At 49.0% G+C, this 10,692-nt stretch overlaps 1 protein-coding gene and 1 long non-coding RNA gene across 4 annotated transcripts in view; one reads left to right on the top strand and one right to left on the bottom strand.

The window, feature by feature from the left end:
• Positions 1 to 2,360: 2,360 nt before the first annotated feature.
• The window catches only part of LOC129470770 (uncharacterized), a 46,724-nt gene continuing 38,392 nt past the window's right edge, over positions 2,361 to 10,692 (bottom strand). Inside the window, exons 2-5 of one of the 3 annotated variants that reach the window (XR_008653311.2) lie at positions 5,071 to 5,175; positions 4,122 to 4,406; positions 3,554 to 3,830; positions 2,361 to 3,292 (exon numbers count right to left, since the gene is read on the bottom strand). This is a non-coding gene — a long non-coding RNA (uncharacterized lncRNA). The remainder of the gene's footprint in view (positions 3,293 to 3,553; positions 3,831 to 4,121; positions 4,407 to 5,070; positions 5,176 to 10,692) is intronic. The other 2 variants (XR_010118269.1, XR_010118268.1) reach the window with 2 other exon arrangements.
• LOC129470763 (polyunsaturated fatty acid (12S)/(13S)-lipoxygenase, epidermal-type-like) lies at positions 2,494 to 9,766 on the top strand. Its single transcript, XM_055258911.2, is given in 16 exon segments — positions 2,494 to 2,569; positions 3,010 to 3,157; positions 3,564 to 3,763; positions 3,970 to 4,051; positions 4,141 to 4,199; positions 4,202 to 4,262; positions 4,352 to 4,455; positions 4,578 to 4,726; positions 5,508 to 5,696; positions 5,780 to 5,989; positions 7,379 to 7,460; positions 8,009 to 8,183; positions 8,292 to 8,445; positions 8,849 to 8,917; positions 9,020 to 9,187; positions 9,273 to 9,766. Coding segments are annotated over 16 exon segments (2,106 nt in total). The 3' UTR covers positions 9,453 to 9,766.

The raw sequence follows: 10,692 nt of genomic DNA, 5'->3' as shown, positions 1-10,692 counted from the left end.
TCCCGATGAAATATGGATTCCATTCTAGAAGGAGTTCTTTTGGTAGCGAAGATAGGCATGAAGCTGAACATTGCTCCAAGAAAACCAGACATTGCTTATAAGAACCATATAATGTTCACACATGTAGCCAGTAGCAGATGGCAGAGATACCTTTGACTACTTAAGTGGTTTCTTCATTCTCTCTTTGCTTCCTTCATAGGAGATGTATGAGAATATGAGACTCAAAGAGAGAAAATAAAGGGAAAGTTCATTAAAAAAAAAAAAAAGATAAAAGGATAAGCCCTTTCCTTTACTGTAAGCCTCTAGGTTCAAAAACAGGTTTAACTCGAGTTAGGACAGGTGGAGAGGGACATAGTTTAGGAAGAAAGGCTGGAGGCAAAGAGATGAGCCTAGAATGGACTTTGATATGGAAGCTATAAAAGAATCTTGAATATTGAAATGAGTATACTATTAAACAAGAATGATTGGAAAATTGTGGACTTGGCCACGAGACTGTTAAGCAAACCACTACTCAGGAGGAAGGGTCATTAGAAAAGGAACACAAGTTCATGTTTATGCTTCAACTCTTGAGACTCACTACAATTCACTTCTGACAGGAATTTTTTTTTCTTATATATGGTAGAGTTAATTGTTCTAGAAACCTACTTCAATCTAACTTAAGCAACAAAGGGGGATTTATTGGAAAGCCGCTTGGGTATCTCACAGAACCCAAGGAAAAGAATTGAGCTGGATTTCACAGGACCTGGAAAATCCTCAGAAACTCAATTGTTCTCTCTCTCTCTTCTCTCTCCAGTCATAACCTCCAGGAAGGGGAGAGTGGCTCATGGGCTGAGTGGATAAACCACAAAATGGGTAATATACTGTAGGTGAGTTTTAAGTGACAAATGAAGTCTAAGCTGTGATTGCACTGGTCAGTGACTGAAACTGAAAATGGGAATTAGAATTAGAGGTTGATTAAGTGGAGGGAATATGTTGCCAAAATGTTAGAAGGATCTTCTTCAAAGAGAAGTTGAGGCTCTAGAGGATAATGGTATGGCACAGGGTGGAGGTGAAGCTTGTCAGGGGTGGGGGTCAATGGGGAGGATAGGAGAGCGTTCCTGATTTTGAGGAGGAAGGATAGAGGGTTTTATTGGTGAATGACGTGAGTGTCATGACCACTCGTGTTCTCAGGAGGATAGGAGAGCATTCCCGATTTTGAGGAGGAAGGATAGAGGGTTTTATTGGTGAATGATGTGAGTGTCATGACCACTCGTGTTCTCAGGAGGATAGGAGAGCGTTCCCGATTTTGAGGAGGAAGGATAGAGGGTTTTATTGGTGAATGACGTGAGTGTCATGACCACTCGTGTTCTCAGGAGGATAGGAGAGCGTTCCTGATTTTGAGGAGGAAGGATAGAGGGTTTTATTGGTGAATGACGTGAGTGTCATGACCACTCGTGTTCTCAGGATTCTTGAGTATTGGGAGATATGGCTGCAGTGGACAGGGCAGTGTCAAAAAGACTAGATTTTACAATAGAAGCTTTTAAATTACCTACCCATCACCAACTTATCAGGAGACTGACACTGTCCATCTCCTCCAAAAAAAAAAAAAAAAAAAAAACTGACATGCCCACAGCATGCCAAATGCACACAGCCAGTAGGCTAATTTCTGACTTTCATGGCACTTTGATGTCCACCAGTTGAGCTTTATGTTTATCAAGAATAGTTGTGTAAACTTCCAAAACTGTTCATGGCCAGGCACGGTGGCTCACGCCTGTAATCCCAGCACTTTGGGAGGCCGATGTGGGCAAATCACTTGAGGTCAGGAGTTTGAGACCAACCTGGCCAACATGGTGAAACCCCATCTCTACTAAAAATATTTTTTAAAAAAATTAGCCAGGTGTGATGGCGGGCTCCTGTAATCCCAGCTATTCGGGAGGCTGAGGCATGAGAATCGCTTGAAACCGGGAGGCAGAGGTTGCAGTGAGCCGAGATCATGCCACTGCACTCCAGCCTGGGTGACGGAGCAAGACTGTCTCAAAAGAAAAAAAAATTTATATCAGTTATATTTGTTATTGTAATGACGTAATTTATAGACAAACTAATGAAATAGTATAAACATGCAGGTATTTTTAAAAAATAAGTTGAATATTTTATGACTACATAAACAATATTTTAAAAGCCACTGTCAATTTCATGACTAGGAGTCAGCCATACAACTATAAAAGGTTTTGAGAAAACTGTAAAGATCTAAATAGAGGCTGCATTTAGTTTTGTTCCCCCCAAGAACCTTTAGGTTCTAGCTCCCTTTTAAATAAATGTCAACTCATCTGGATGTAGGTTATGCAAGAAAGACCTAGGAGAGCTCTTATTATGGACCCTCATTCAATGAAAACATGTTAGCCTTTTATTAAAAATTCATGAATGGCTCAACAGTTATGATTTCAGTTTAAAACAAAATGTGAAGGTACATCTGTATACTTTTTCACTTTAGCCAACTCTTTTGACTCTTTCAACATGAGGAGATGGAAGGGCTGTTCGAGCCCTTCTGTTCACGATAGCTCAGGAGGTCCAGGAGAGAGGCGAGCCGTGGGTGAGCACGAGTGTCTGGGGAGTGTCAACTTTCCATTGAAAAATACCCCTGTGATCAAGCCATTTCACTTCTGTTATCTCCAGTGCTGTGGCAATCTTATTTATGTATTCACCAAAATTGGGTGGGAGCTAGTGTTTAGCTGTCATCGTCCGTAGGCTGCTGTGTTTGGCTCATGGCAGGGTGTGAAACTGGCATCAGGGAGTGTTTGCCAAGTGAATAAGGGTGGGGCTGCCCTTTCCGGAGCCGCCGGGAGAAACTCTGGATACAGATACCCTAGCCTGACGCCAGTCTCAGCGTTCCTCCTAGTCGGGGAGGAATCTGTGGGTGGGAGGTGGGGAACCTGAGACCCAAATACAACAGCCACTCTGGACTGGGCGTGGTTCCCTGGGGCTGGGTCTGAGATCCTTTTAAAGCTGATTTCTCCCCGGATCCCCCTAGAGGTCCCGGCAAGATGGGCAAGTACACGGTCCGCGTAGCCACCGGGGATTCGCTCCTGACCGGCTCTCCCAACCTGGTGCAGCTGTGGCTGGTGGGCGAGCAGGGGGAGGCAGCTGCGACCGGTGTGGGGAAAGGTGAGCGCGGACTGCGGTGAGAGCTGGGGTCCTGGGACTCTGAGGTGTCACTGGGGACTGGGGGCCGGGGCCAGTCGGAGGCTGCTGGAGCTCCAGCCGTGAGAAACCCGGGAAGCAGGGTAGGGGCTGAGGTCGGGTGCACTTGGTGCGCCTGATAGGAAAAGCGAAAGGCACAGGAGAGGTGAGGGGCATTTTCCTGCTGGAGTGGAAGGAGCAAAGACCCTGAGACGCCCGCTGGGGTGTGCATGGCAGGCCCGGGGGGAGGCTGGCCCCCCGCAGTACCAGCTGCTCCTCCTCACCTCCACCTCTCCCCGGGTGTGCTCTGGTGGGGAAACGGAGCCAGGATTCTCTGAAGGTTCACCGACCCCGCCACCCTCCCTGAAGACCCCAAACCCGACACTGAGCTGCGTACTGTTGCGCAGGGGGCAGTTTGAGATCGACGTCCCCCTGCACCTGGGGCGCCTCCTGATGGTGAAGCTGCGCAAGCACAACGCGCTGCTGAGTCTCGACTGGTTCTGCAAGTGGATCTCAGTGCAGGGCCCGGGGACCCAAGGCGAGGGCTTTTTCCCCTGCTACCGCTGGGTGCAGGGCCACGGGATTCTCTGCCTGGCTGAGGGCACTGGTGAGCTCGGTGGAGAAGGGGCACAGCCCCTGGCAGGCTGGAGGAAGAAGCGGGTGGGGGGAGGCTACTGTAAAAGAGGGAAAGATGAGAGATGAGGGAGATGGGGAGAAGTGAAGGAGGAGAGGGCACAGGAGGGTGGCTGATGGAGAGACCCGAGCGCGGAGGGGTGACCAGGGAGGGCGCGTGCTGTTGTCCCTCTCCCCCAGCCCGGACCGTGAGTGATGACCCCCAGGACCTGTTTAAGAAATATCGGGAACAGGAGCTCGAGGAAAGAAGGAAGGTGTACCGGTGAGCCCCAGGAAGTCTTTGATCCCCTACCAGATCCCAAGAAACCCGCCACCTGCCCCCTTACCCCTACCTGTGTGTTCTTCCTCGAGGTGGGGCTCCTGGAAAGATGGGTTAATCCTGCCTATAGCAGGGAACAGGCAACCGGACCTTCTAGGGACGAGCAATTCCTCGAGGATAAGGATTTAGACTTTAATGTCTCCCTAGCAAAAGGGTGAGTGCCAGGTAGAGGCTGGGCACTTGCTTCCCAGGGCACAAGGTGGGATCCTTCCCTGGTCTTCTTGCACTCCATTCTTTCCACAGGTTGAAGGACTTGGCCATTAAGGGGACACTGGATTTCACAAATTGTGTGAAAAGGCTGGAAGATTTCAAAAAAATATTCCCACGTGGAAAGACTGCCCTGGCTGGTCAGTTTCCACAACCTCCCAAAACCAATATACAGACTTCCAACCCAGGGATTTGAAAAGTAATAGGTCAGTGGGATTAGGAGCTCAGAGGTCACAGAGTGCTCCCCAATTGATGTTCCTAGAGCGGGTTTGTGATTCTTGGAAGAATGATGCCTTCTTTGGGTACCAGTTTCTCAGTGGTGCAAACCCCATGCTCCTGAGGCGTTCTTCAAGGCTCCCAGCCCGTCTGGTGCTGCCTTCAGGGATGGAAGACTTGAAGACCCAGCTGGAGGTGCTGCTAGGCTTTCTGCCCATCCACCATCCCAGCCATTACCCCCACCTCCCTTCTCTTTGCCTCCTTCTCCTCCATCTACACCTCCTTCATCTACACCCTCCTGCATTTGCACTTAAGGTTTCTCAACATTGGCACTATTAACATTCTGTGCCACATATTTCTCTGTTGTGGGGGGCTTTCCTGTAGATTGTAGGGTATTTAGTAGCATCCCTGGCCTCTACCCATTAGATGCCAGCAACATCCCCCCGGTTGTGACAACCAAAACTGTCTCTAGATAGTGCCGAATGTCCTGGGGTTGGGGAGTGGGGAGAGGAGGAATCTCCCCGATTGAGAACATTGACCTACAACATCTCCTCCTGTATCTTCTTTTCTTTCTCTTCCTTCTCCACGTTCCTCTCTTCCTTCTTCATTGAACACATATCAGCCTTAGGGAAGAGCGCAAGCTTCTGGAGAGAAATAGCAAGAAAAACTAAACAAAGCCTTGGAGAGCTAAAAGCTGAATCTATTTTGGGGGCAGGTGGGTAGATAAAGGAAATATTCTTGCTACATTGGCTAAAGCTAGCAGAGAAGGGGATATGTGAAGAATGCAGATGTTCTTATGTGGTGGAAAACCATAAACTTCCTGCAGGGAGCTCCAATTCTGAAGGCAGACATCAGTCATGAAAACTTTGCGTTCAGTTTTTTGGTTCTGGGGAAAGTGATTGGTGTTTAAAGTAAAAAAGACTTGGATGGGTAGAGGAAGGATCCACCCTGGAAAATGAGAGAAGGGCAGCTCCAGAAACGACTCCAACCCTGTTTTCTGTTCCTGCCCCTGGCCCTGTAGGCTGGATCTCTGTTTGAAGTGGATTTCTCCTTGCTGGATGGAGTCAAGCCTAATGTCATCATTTTTAAGCAGCAATACGTGGCAGCCCCTTTGGTCATGCTGAAGCTTCAGCCTGATGGAGGACTCTTACCTATGGTCATCCAGGTGAGAAGGCCCAGGTATTTTTCTACCAGACACTGATCTCTTTTAGGGAAGGTCCTCAGCCCCCACTGTCTCTCCTGCTCTAGCTCCAGCCACCTCGACATGGATGTCCCCCACCTCTGCTCTTTCTGCCCTCAGATCCCCCCATGGCCTGGCTCCTGGCCAAGACCTGGGTCCAGAGCTCTGATTTCCAGCTGCACCAGTTACAGTCACATCTGCTGAGGGGACACTTGATTGCTGAGGTTATTGCTGTGGCTACAATGAGAAGCTTGCCTAGCCTCCATCCTATCTACAAGGTACTTCAGCATCTCTGTCATTCTGTATCTGACTGTGCTTCATATTTCAGACTCCTACACAGAGTCTAACCTTGTACATTTCAGTCTAGCAGCAATCAATTTATATGTGGAGACACATACACAGAACTATGGAAACACCCAGGACACACACTTACTATGAGTTGGGGGGAAATGTGAGAATAGGTTTTGCAAAGCAGTTGAAATTTTGGCTGAGGAGGTTTCCAGGTGGGCAAGTGAAGGGTGGAACATTACAGCCACAAAGATCTATAGAGGCAAGGAAAGAAAGGAACATGGATAATGGCTCAGATTGGGTGAGATTAAAGTGTAGGGCATGAGTTGGGATGAGGAGGAAGAAGAAGTGGGAGGAGATGAGAGAAGAAGCCATGTTACTTAGCGGGGAGAAGAATCAAGAGTTATTTTCTGACCATGTGAGGCTTCCAATGCCTATAAAGACCCATTTGCACATGTCAGGAGGGCAACTGGATATGTGAGTCTGGAGTTCCTAGAAGAGATGTAGGTTTAAAATACAGATTTTAGAGTCATTAGAAAACAAAAGTATCTAAAGTCATTGTACTGGATGAAGTGCTCTAGGGTTTGTAAAGACACTAGAGAATTTGACCCAGATATAACTCCAGGGTGATCCAGCATTTACAAATTGAGAGGAGGGAGCAGAGTGAGAAAAGAAACAAGAGAAGGAACTCATTGAGGTAGGAGGAAAACCAAAAAGCGCAATCCATGGCAGCCAGGAAAAGTGTTTCAAGAGGGACGCGTGATTATCTGTCTCAAATGCTGCTGAGAGATCAAGAAAGTTACAGAGAAGTGACATTTGGATTTCTCAGTATGGAAGTTGTTGGTTAATAAATGGATATTCTCTATCTCAGGGAAGTGGAGGTGGAGGAAGCCTGATTCATGGGGGTGAGCAGCAAATGTGAGGTGGGTAAGCTAAGACAACACTGGGTGAAGAGTTGCTGTGAAAGGTAAGGCAAGAAACAAGGAGATGGCAAGTCAAGCACAGGTTTTCTTTAGGGTATCCAATATTGCGCATGTTTGTATGACAGAGAGAGGAGAAGGAGAAGGAATATAATTACAGGATGGTGAAGGCAAAAAGGGATGGGCTCATATGTGGATACCTGCTAGGAAATGGGATTTTTAGAATTCTTCCAAGGACATGAAACTGGAAATAAGTGAACTCCTAAAACTTTCACCATTTTCCCATCTCTATATTCCCAAATGTTACCCTGACCCACTCCAATTTAACGAGAAGTGTCTCTGTTTCATAAAGACCATCCTCTCCCTTCTTTTCTGTCACTTCCTTTAACATCCTCTTCCCTCATGGATGCTGGGACCTCTCTTATTTGACCGTGTCCCATTTCTTTCTTCTATAATCAGCTCCTGATCCCCCACTTCCACTACACCATGGCGATCAACACCCTGGCCCGGAGTAGTCTTGTCTGTGAATGGGGAATTTTTTTTTTTTTTTTTTTTGAGACAGGGTCTCACTGTCACCCAGGCTGGAGTGCAGTGGCACGATCTCGGCTCACTGCAGGCTCCGCCCCCCGGGGTTCACGCCATTCTCCTGCCTCAGCCTCCCGAGTAGCTGGGACTACAGGCGCCCGCCATCTCACCCGGCTAATTTTTTGTATTTTTAGTAGAGACGGGGTTTCACTGTTTAGCCAGGAAGGTCGCGATCTCCTGACCTCGTGATCCGCCCGCCTCGGCCTCCCAAAGTGCTGGGATTACAGGCGTGAGCCACCGCGCCCGGCCTGAATGGGGAGTTTTTGACCTGGTACGGAAATGGATGGGTGAAGGGGAGGAGGGTTCAATATTGGAAGAATCCTAGGGGTTGTTTCCCTTTCCCACTCCTCCCCCAAGCTCTCCTTCCTCTATGGAAGGCCTCTCCCAAACCTGCCTCATGCCTGAATAGCTTCCTGCTTGAAAGGGCTAGAGTAGAACCGTAGGCCTGGAGTCTCCTGATGCTCATCTTCCTCCCTCTGCAACTTGGCACGGCTGTGGGTTATCCTCAGGTGGTGAGCACTGGTAGTGGAGGCCATGTGGACATTCTTCAGAGAGCCATGGCTTGTTTGACCTATCATTCCCTCTGTCCTCCTCATGACCTGGATGACCGTGGGCTCCTGGATGTGAAATCTTCTCTTTATGGCCAAGATGCCATCAGGCTGTGGGGAATCATCAGCCAGTAGGTGAAGGTGGCACAGAGAGGCAATGAACGGAGGGGCGGGGGACTGTAGGTCCAGAAGGTCCTGCATTGGCCCCTGAGAGTAAGTGTCTTCTTCCCGGGGAGCAGGTACGTGGAGGGGATGGTTGGGCTTTTCTACAAGAGTGACCAAGCTGTGAAGGATGATCTAGAACTGCAGGCCTGGTGCAGAGAGATGACTGAGACTGGACTGCAGAGGGCCCAAGACCGGGGGTGAGACATGGATCCCTCCCCACCGACCCCTGTCAACACCCACTCCTCTGCAAACAATCTGCTTCTTCTCACATCATCATGAGACACCCCGCCTGCCCGAGGAACCTGAGAATTCTCCAGAGTGTGTCCAGAAATGCTAACAAGCACTCCTGATCTCCCCAGCCCTCTTCCTACACGGTGTTCTCTCTCCTCTGCACTAAGAGCTTCCTCTGGAACCAGATGCAAAACTTCTCTTAGGTATTTTCCCTCACTCTTCCCACCCGTCTCCCAGAGCTCAAGGTTCATCCCAAGTGCGGTAACCTTCAAGCACACACAAAGTGGAAGTCCTAGGGTGTGCAGGCCAGGACCACAGAAAAGTTCTCTTCTGTATCTCCGCATAGCTTTCCCTGCCTGAGACCTGTTTTGTGTTCTGGTTTCGAGATCTCTGGGCTCAGCTCTGCCACTTTGTCACCATGTGCATCTTCACATGCACAGGTCAGCATCCTTCTAACCACCTGGGCCAGGTAACCTATGTGATCATCCCCCAAGGGCTCCTGGGATGGAGAAGTGGGGTATCAAATGCCCAGGTCATCAGCCTGGGTTTCTCTGGGCTCTCCTCCCTGCAGCTGGACTGGTACTCCTGGATCCCTAATGGCCCATGCACCATGCGGAAGCCCCCGCCCATCTCTAAGGATGTGACAGAGAAGGATATAGTGGACTCACTGCCCGATCTCCACCAGGCACGTATGCAAAAGACCTTCACAAAGTTCCTTGGCAGACGCCAGCCTGTCATGGTGAGAAGCAAATGCCTGGGTCCTGGGAAGGAGGCAGCTCAAAGGAGGGGAAGTATTCTGAGCCAACTTGTTTTCCGCCTCTCAGGTGGCCCTGGGGCAGCATGAGGAGAAATATTTCTCTGGCCCTGAGCCCCAAGCTGTGCTGAGACAATTCCGGGAGGAGCTGGCTGCCATAGACAAGGAGATTGAGGTCCGGAATGCAGCCCTGGACCTGCCCTATGAGTACCTTCGACCCAGCATGGTAGAGAACAGCGTGACCATCTGAGAGGCCTTGCCCACCTCAGCTCCAAAGCTCCACCATCCCTGAGTGCCTTTGAGTATTCCATCCTCCTCACATCCTCTGGTGAATAAATTGTCCCCAAAGCTTTGTGGTCAGGGTATCCAGAGCTGCCCACCATACAACTATGGGGAATACACGGTGATGGTCCCCACTGCATTTGGAAGCGGCATCCCCCAAAGCTGCCCTACCTTAAATGTCCATCCAGTCCTGCACCTCCCCACCCCTGATCCCTGCACACCTCCTCATTGCCAAAGGACCTGGCTTAGATACAAGTAAAAATATATGATTAAATAACAAAACTGATTATATGTGTGGTGGTGGAAGGTGGGAGGAGAGACCTTGCTTTGTTTCCTGCCCCTTTATTCAGATTCCAAAGAAGCAAAGAAAAGTTTTCCTGGGATGAAAATTTTTTTCTAGCAATCAATGCTTTTTCCAAGGGTATCTTGGAACCTCTCTAAGGTAAATGACAAGTGTTCTGGATGACTGAGTCCACTAGGACTAGGAAACCTGGCTCTTGACAAGGGTTTTTGGCTTGAGGCCTCTCTGAATCCTCAATAAGCCGTCCCTTAGGCTACCTGCAGTAACGCCTCCGGTGCGACTCCCAGCACAGCCCTCTTGCATGGTCTCTCCCCAGCTGTGTCCCAGCCTTCCTCTCAGTCCCATCCCAGGACTCTTGATAAACCCTCTTCTCATCATGCTCTATCCTTCCATCCTTAAAACATACCATCCAGCCCACAGTCCTTGATATTGGAGATAAACGGATAAAGGAACTAGTAGGCCAGGCGCTATGTTAGAAATTTTAAATATGTAATCTCAATTTATCACACTGGGCGTAGTGGCTCATGCCTGTAATCCCAGCACTTTGGGACGCCCAGGCGGGCAGATTATCTGAGGTTGGGAGTTCGAGACCAGCCTGACCAACATGGCAAAACCCCTTCTGTACTAAAAATACAAAATTAGCCGGGCGTGATGGTGGGTGCCTGTAATCCCAGCTACTTGGGAGGCTGAGGCAGGAGAATCACTTGAACCCTGGAGGCAGAGGTTGCAGTGAGCTGAGATCGCACCATTGCACTCCAGCCTATACAACAAAAAGTGAAACTCGGTCTCAAAAAAAATAAATTAACCTCACAGCTTCTCTGTGAGGTTGCTATCACTATCACCATCTTATAACAGGACAATGAAGGTTGGAGAGATAAGGGCAGAAATGACCTGGGACCAAAATGCA

The sequence above is a fragment of the Symphalangus syndactylus genome, chromosome 20 (genome assembly GCF_028878055.3).
Source record: "Symphalangus syndactylus isolate Jambi chromosome 20, NHGRI_mSymSyn1-v2.1_pri, whole genome shotgun sequence".
Lineage (NCBI taxonomy): Eukaryota > Metazoa > Chordata > Mammalia > Primates > Hylobatidae > Symphalangus > Symphalangus syndactylus.
Note: the sequence above shows the minus strand (reverse complement) of the source record. Positions and strands in the feature narration are given on the sequence as shown.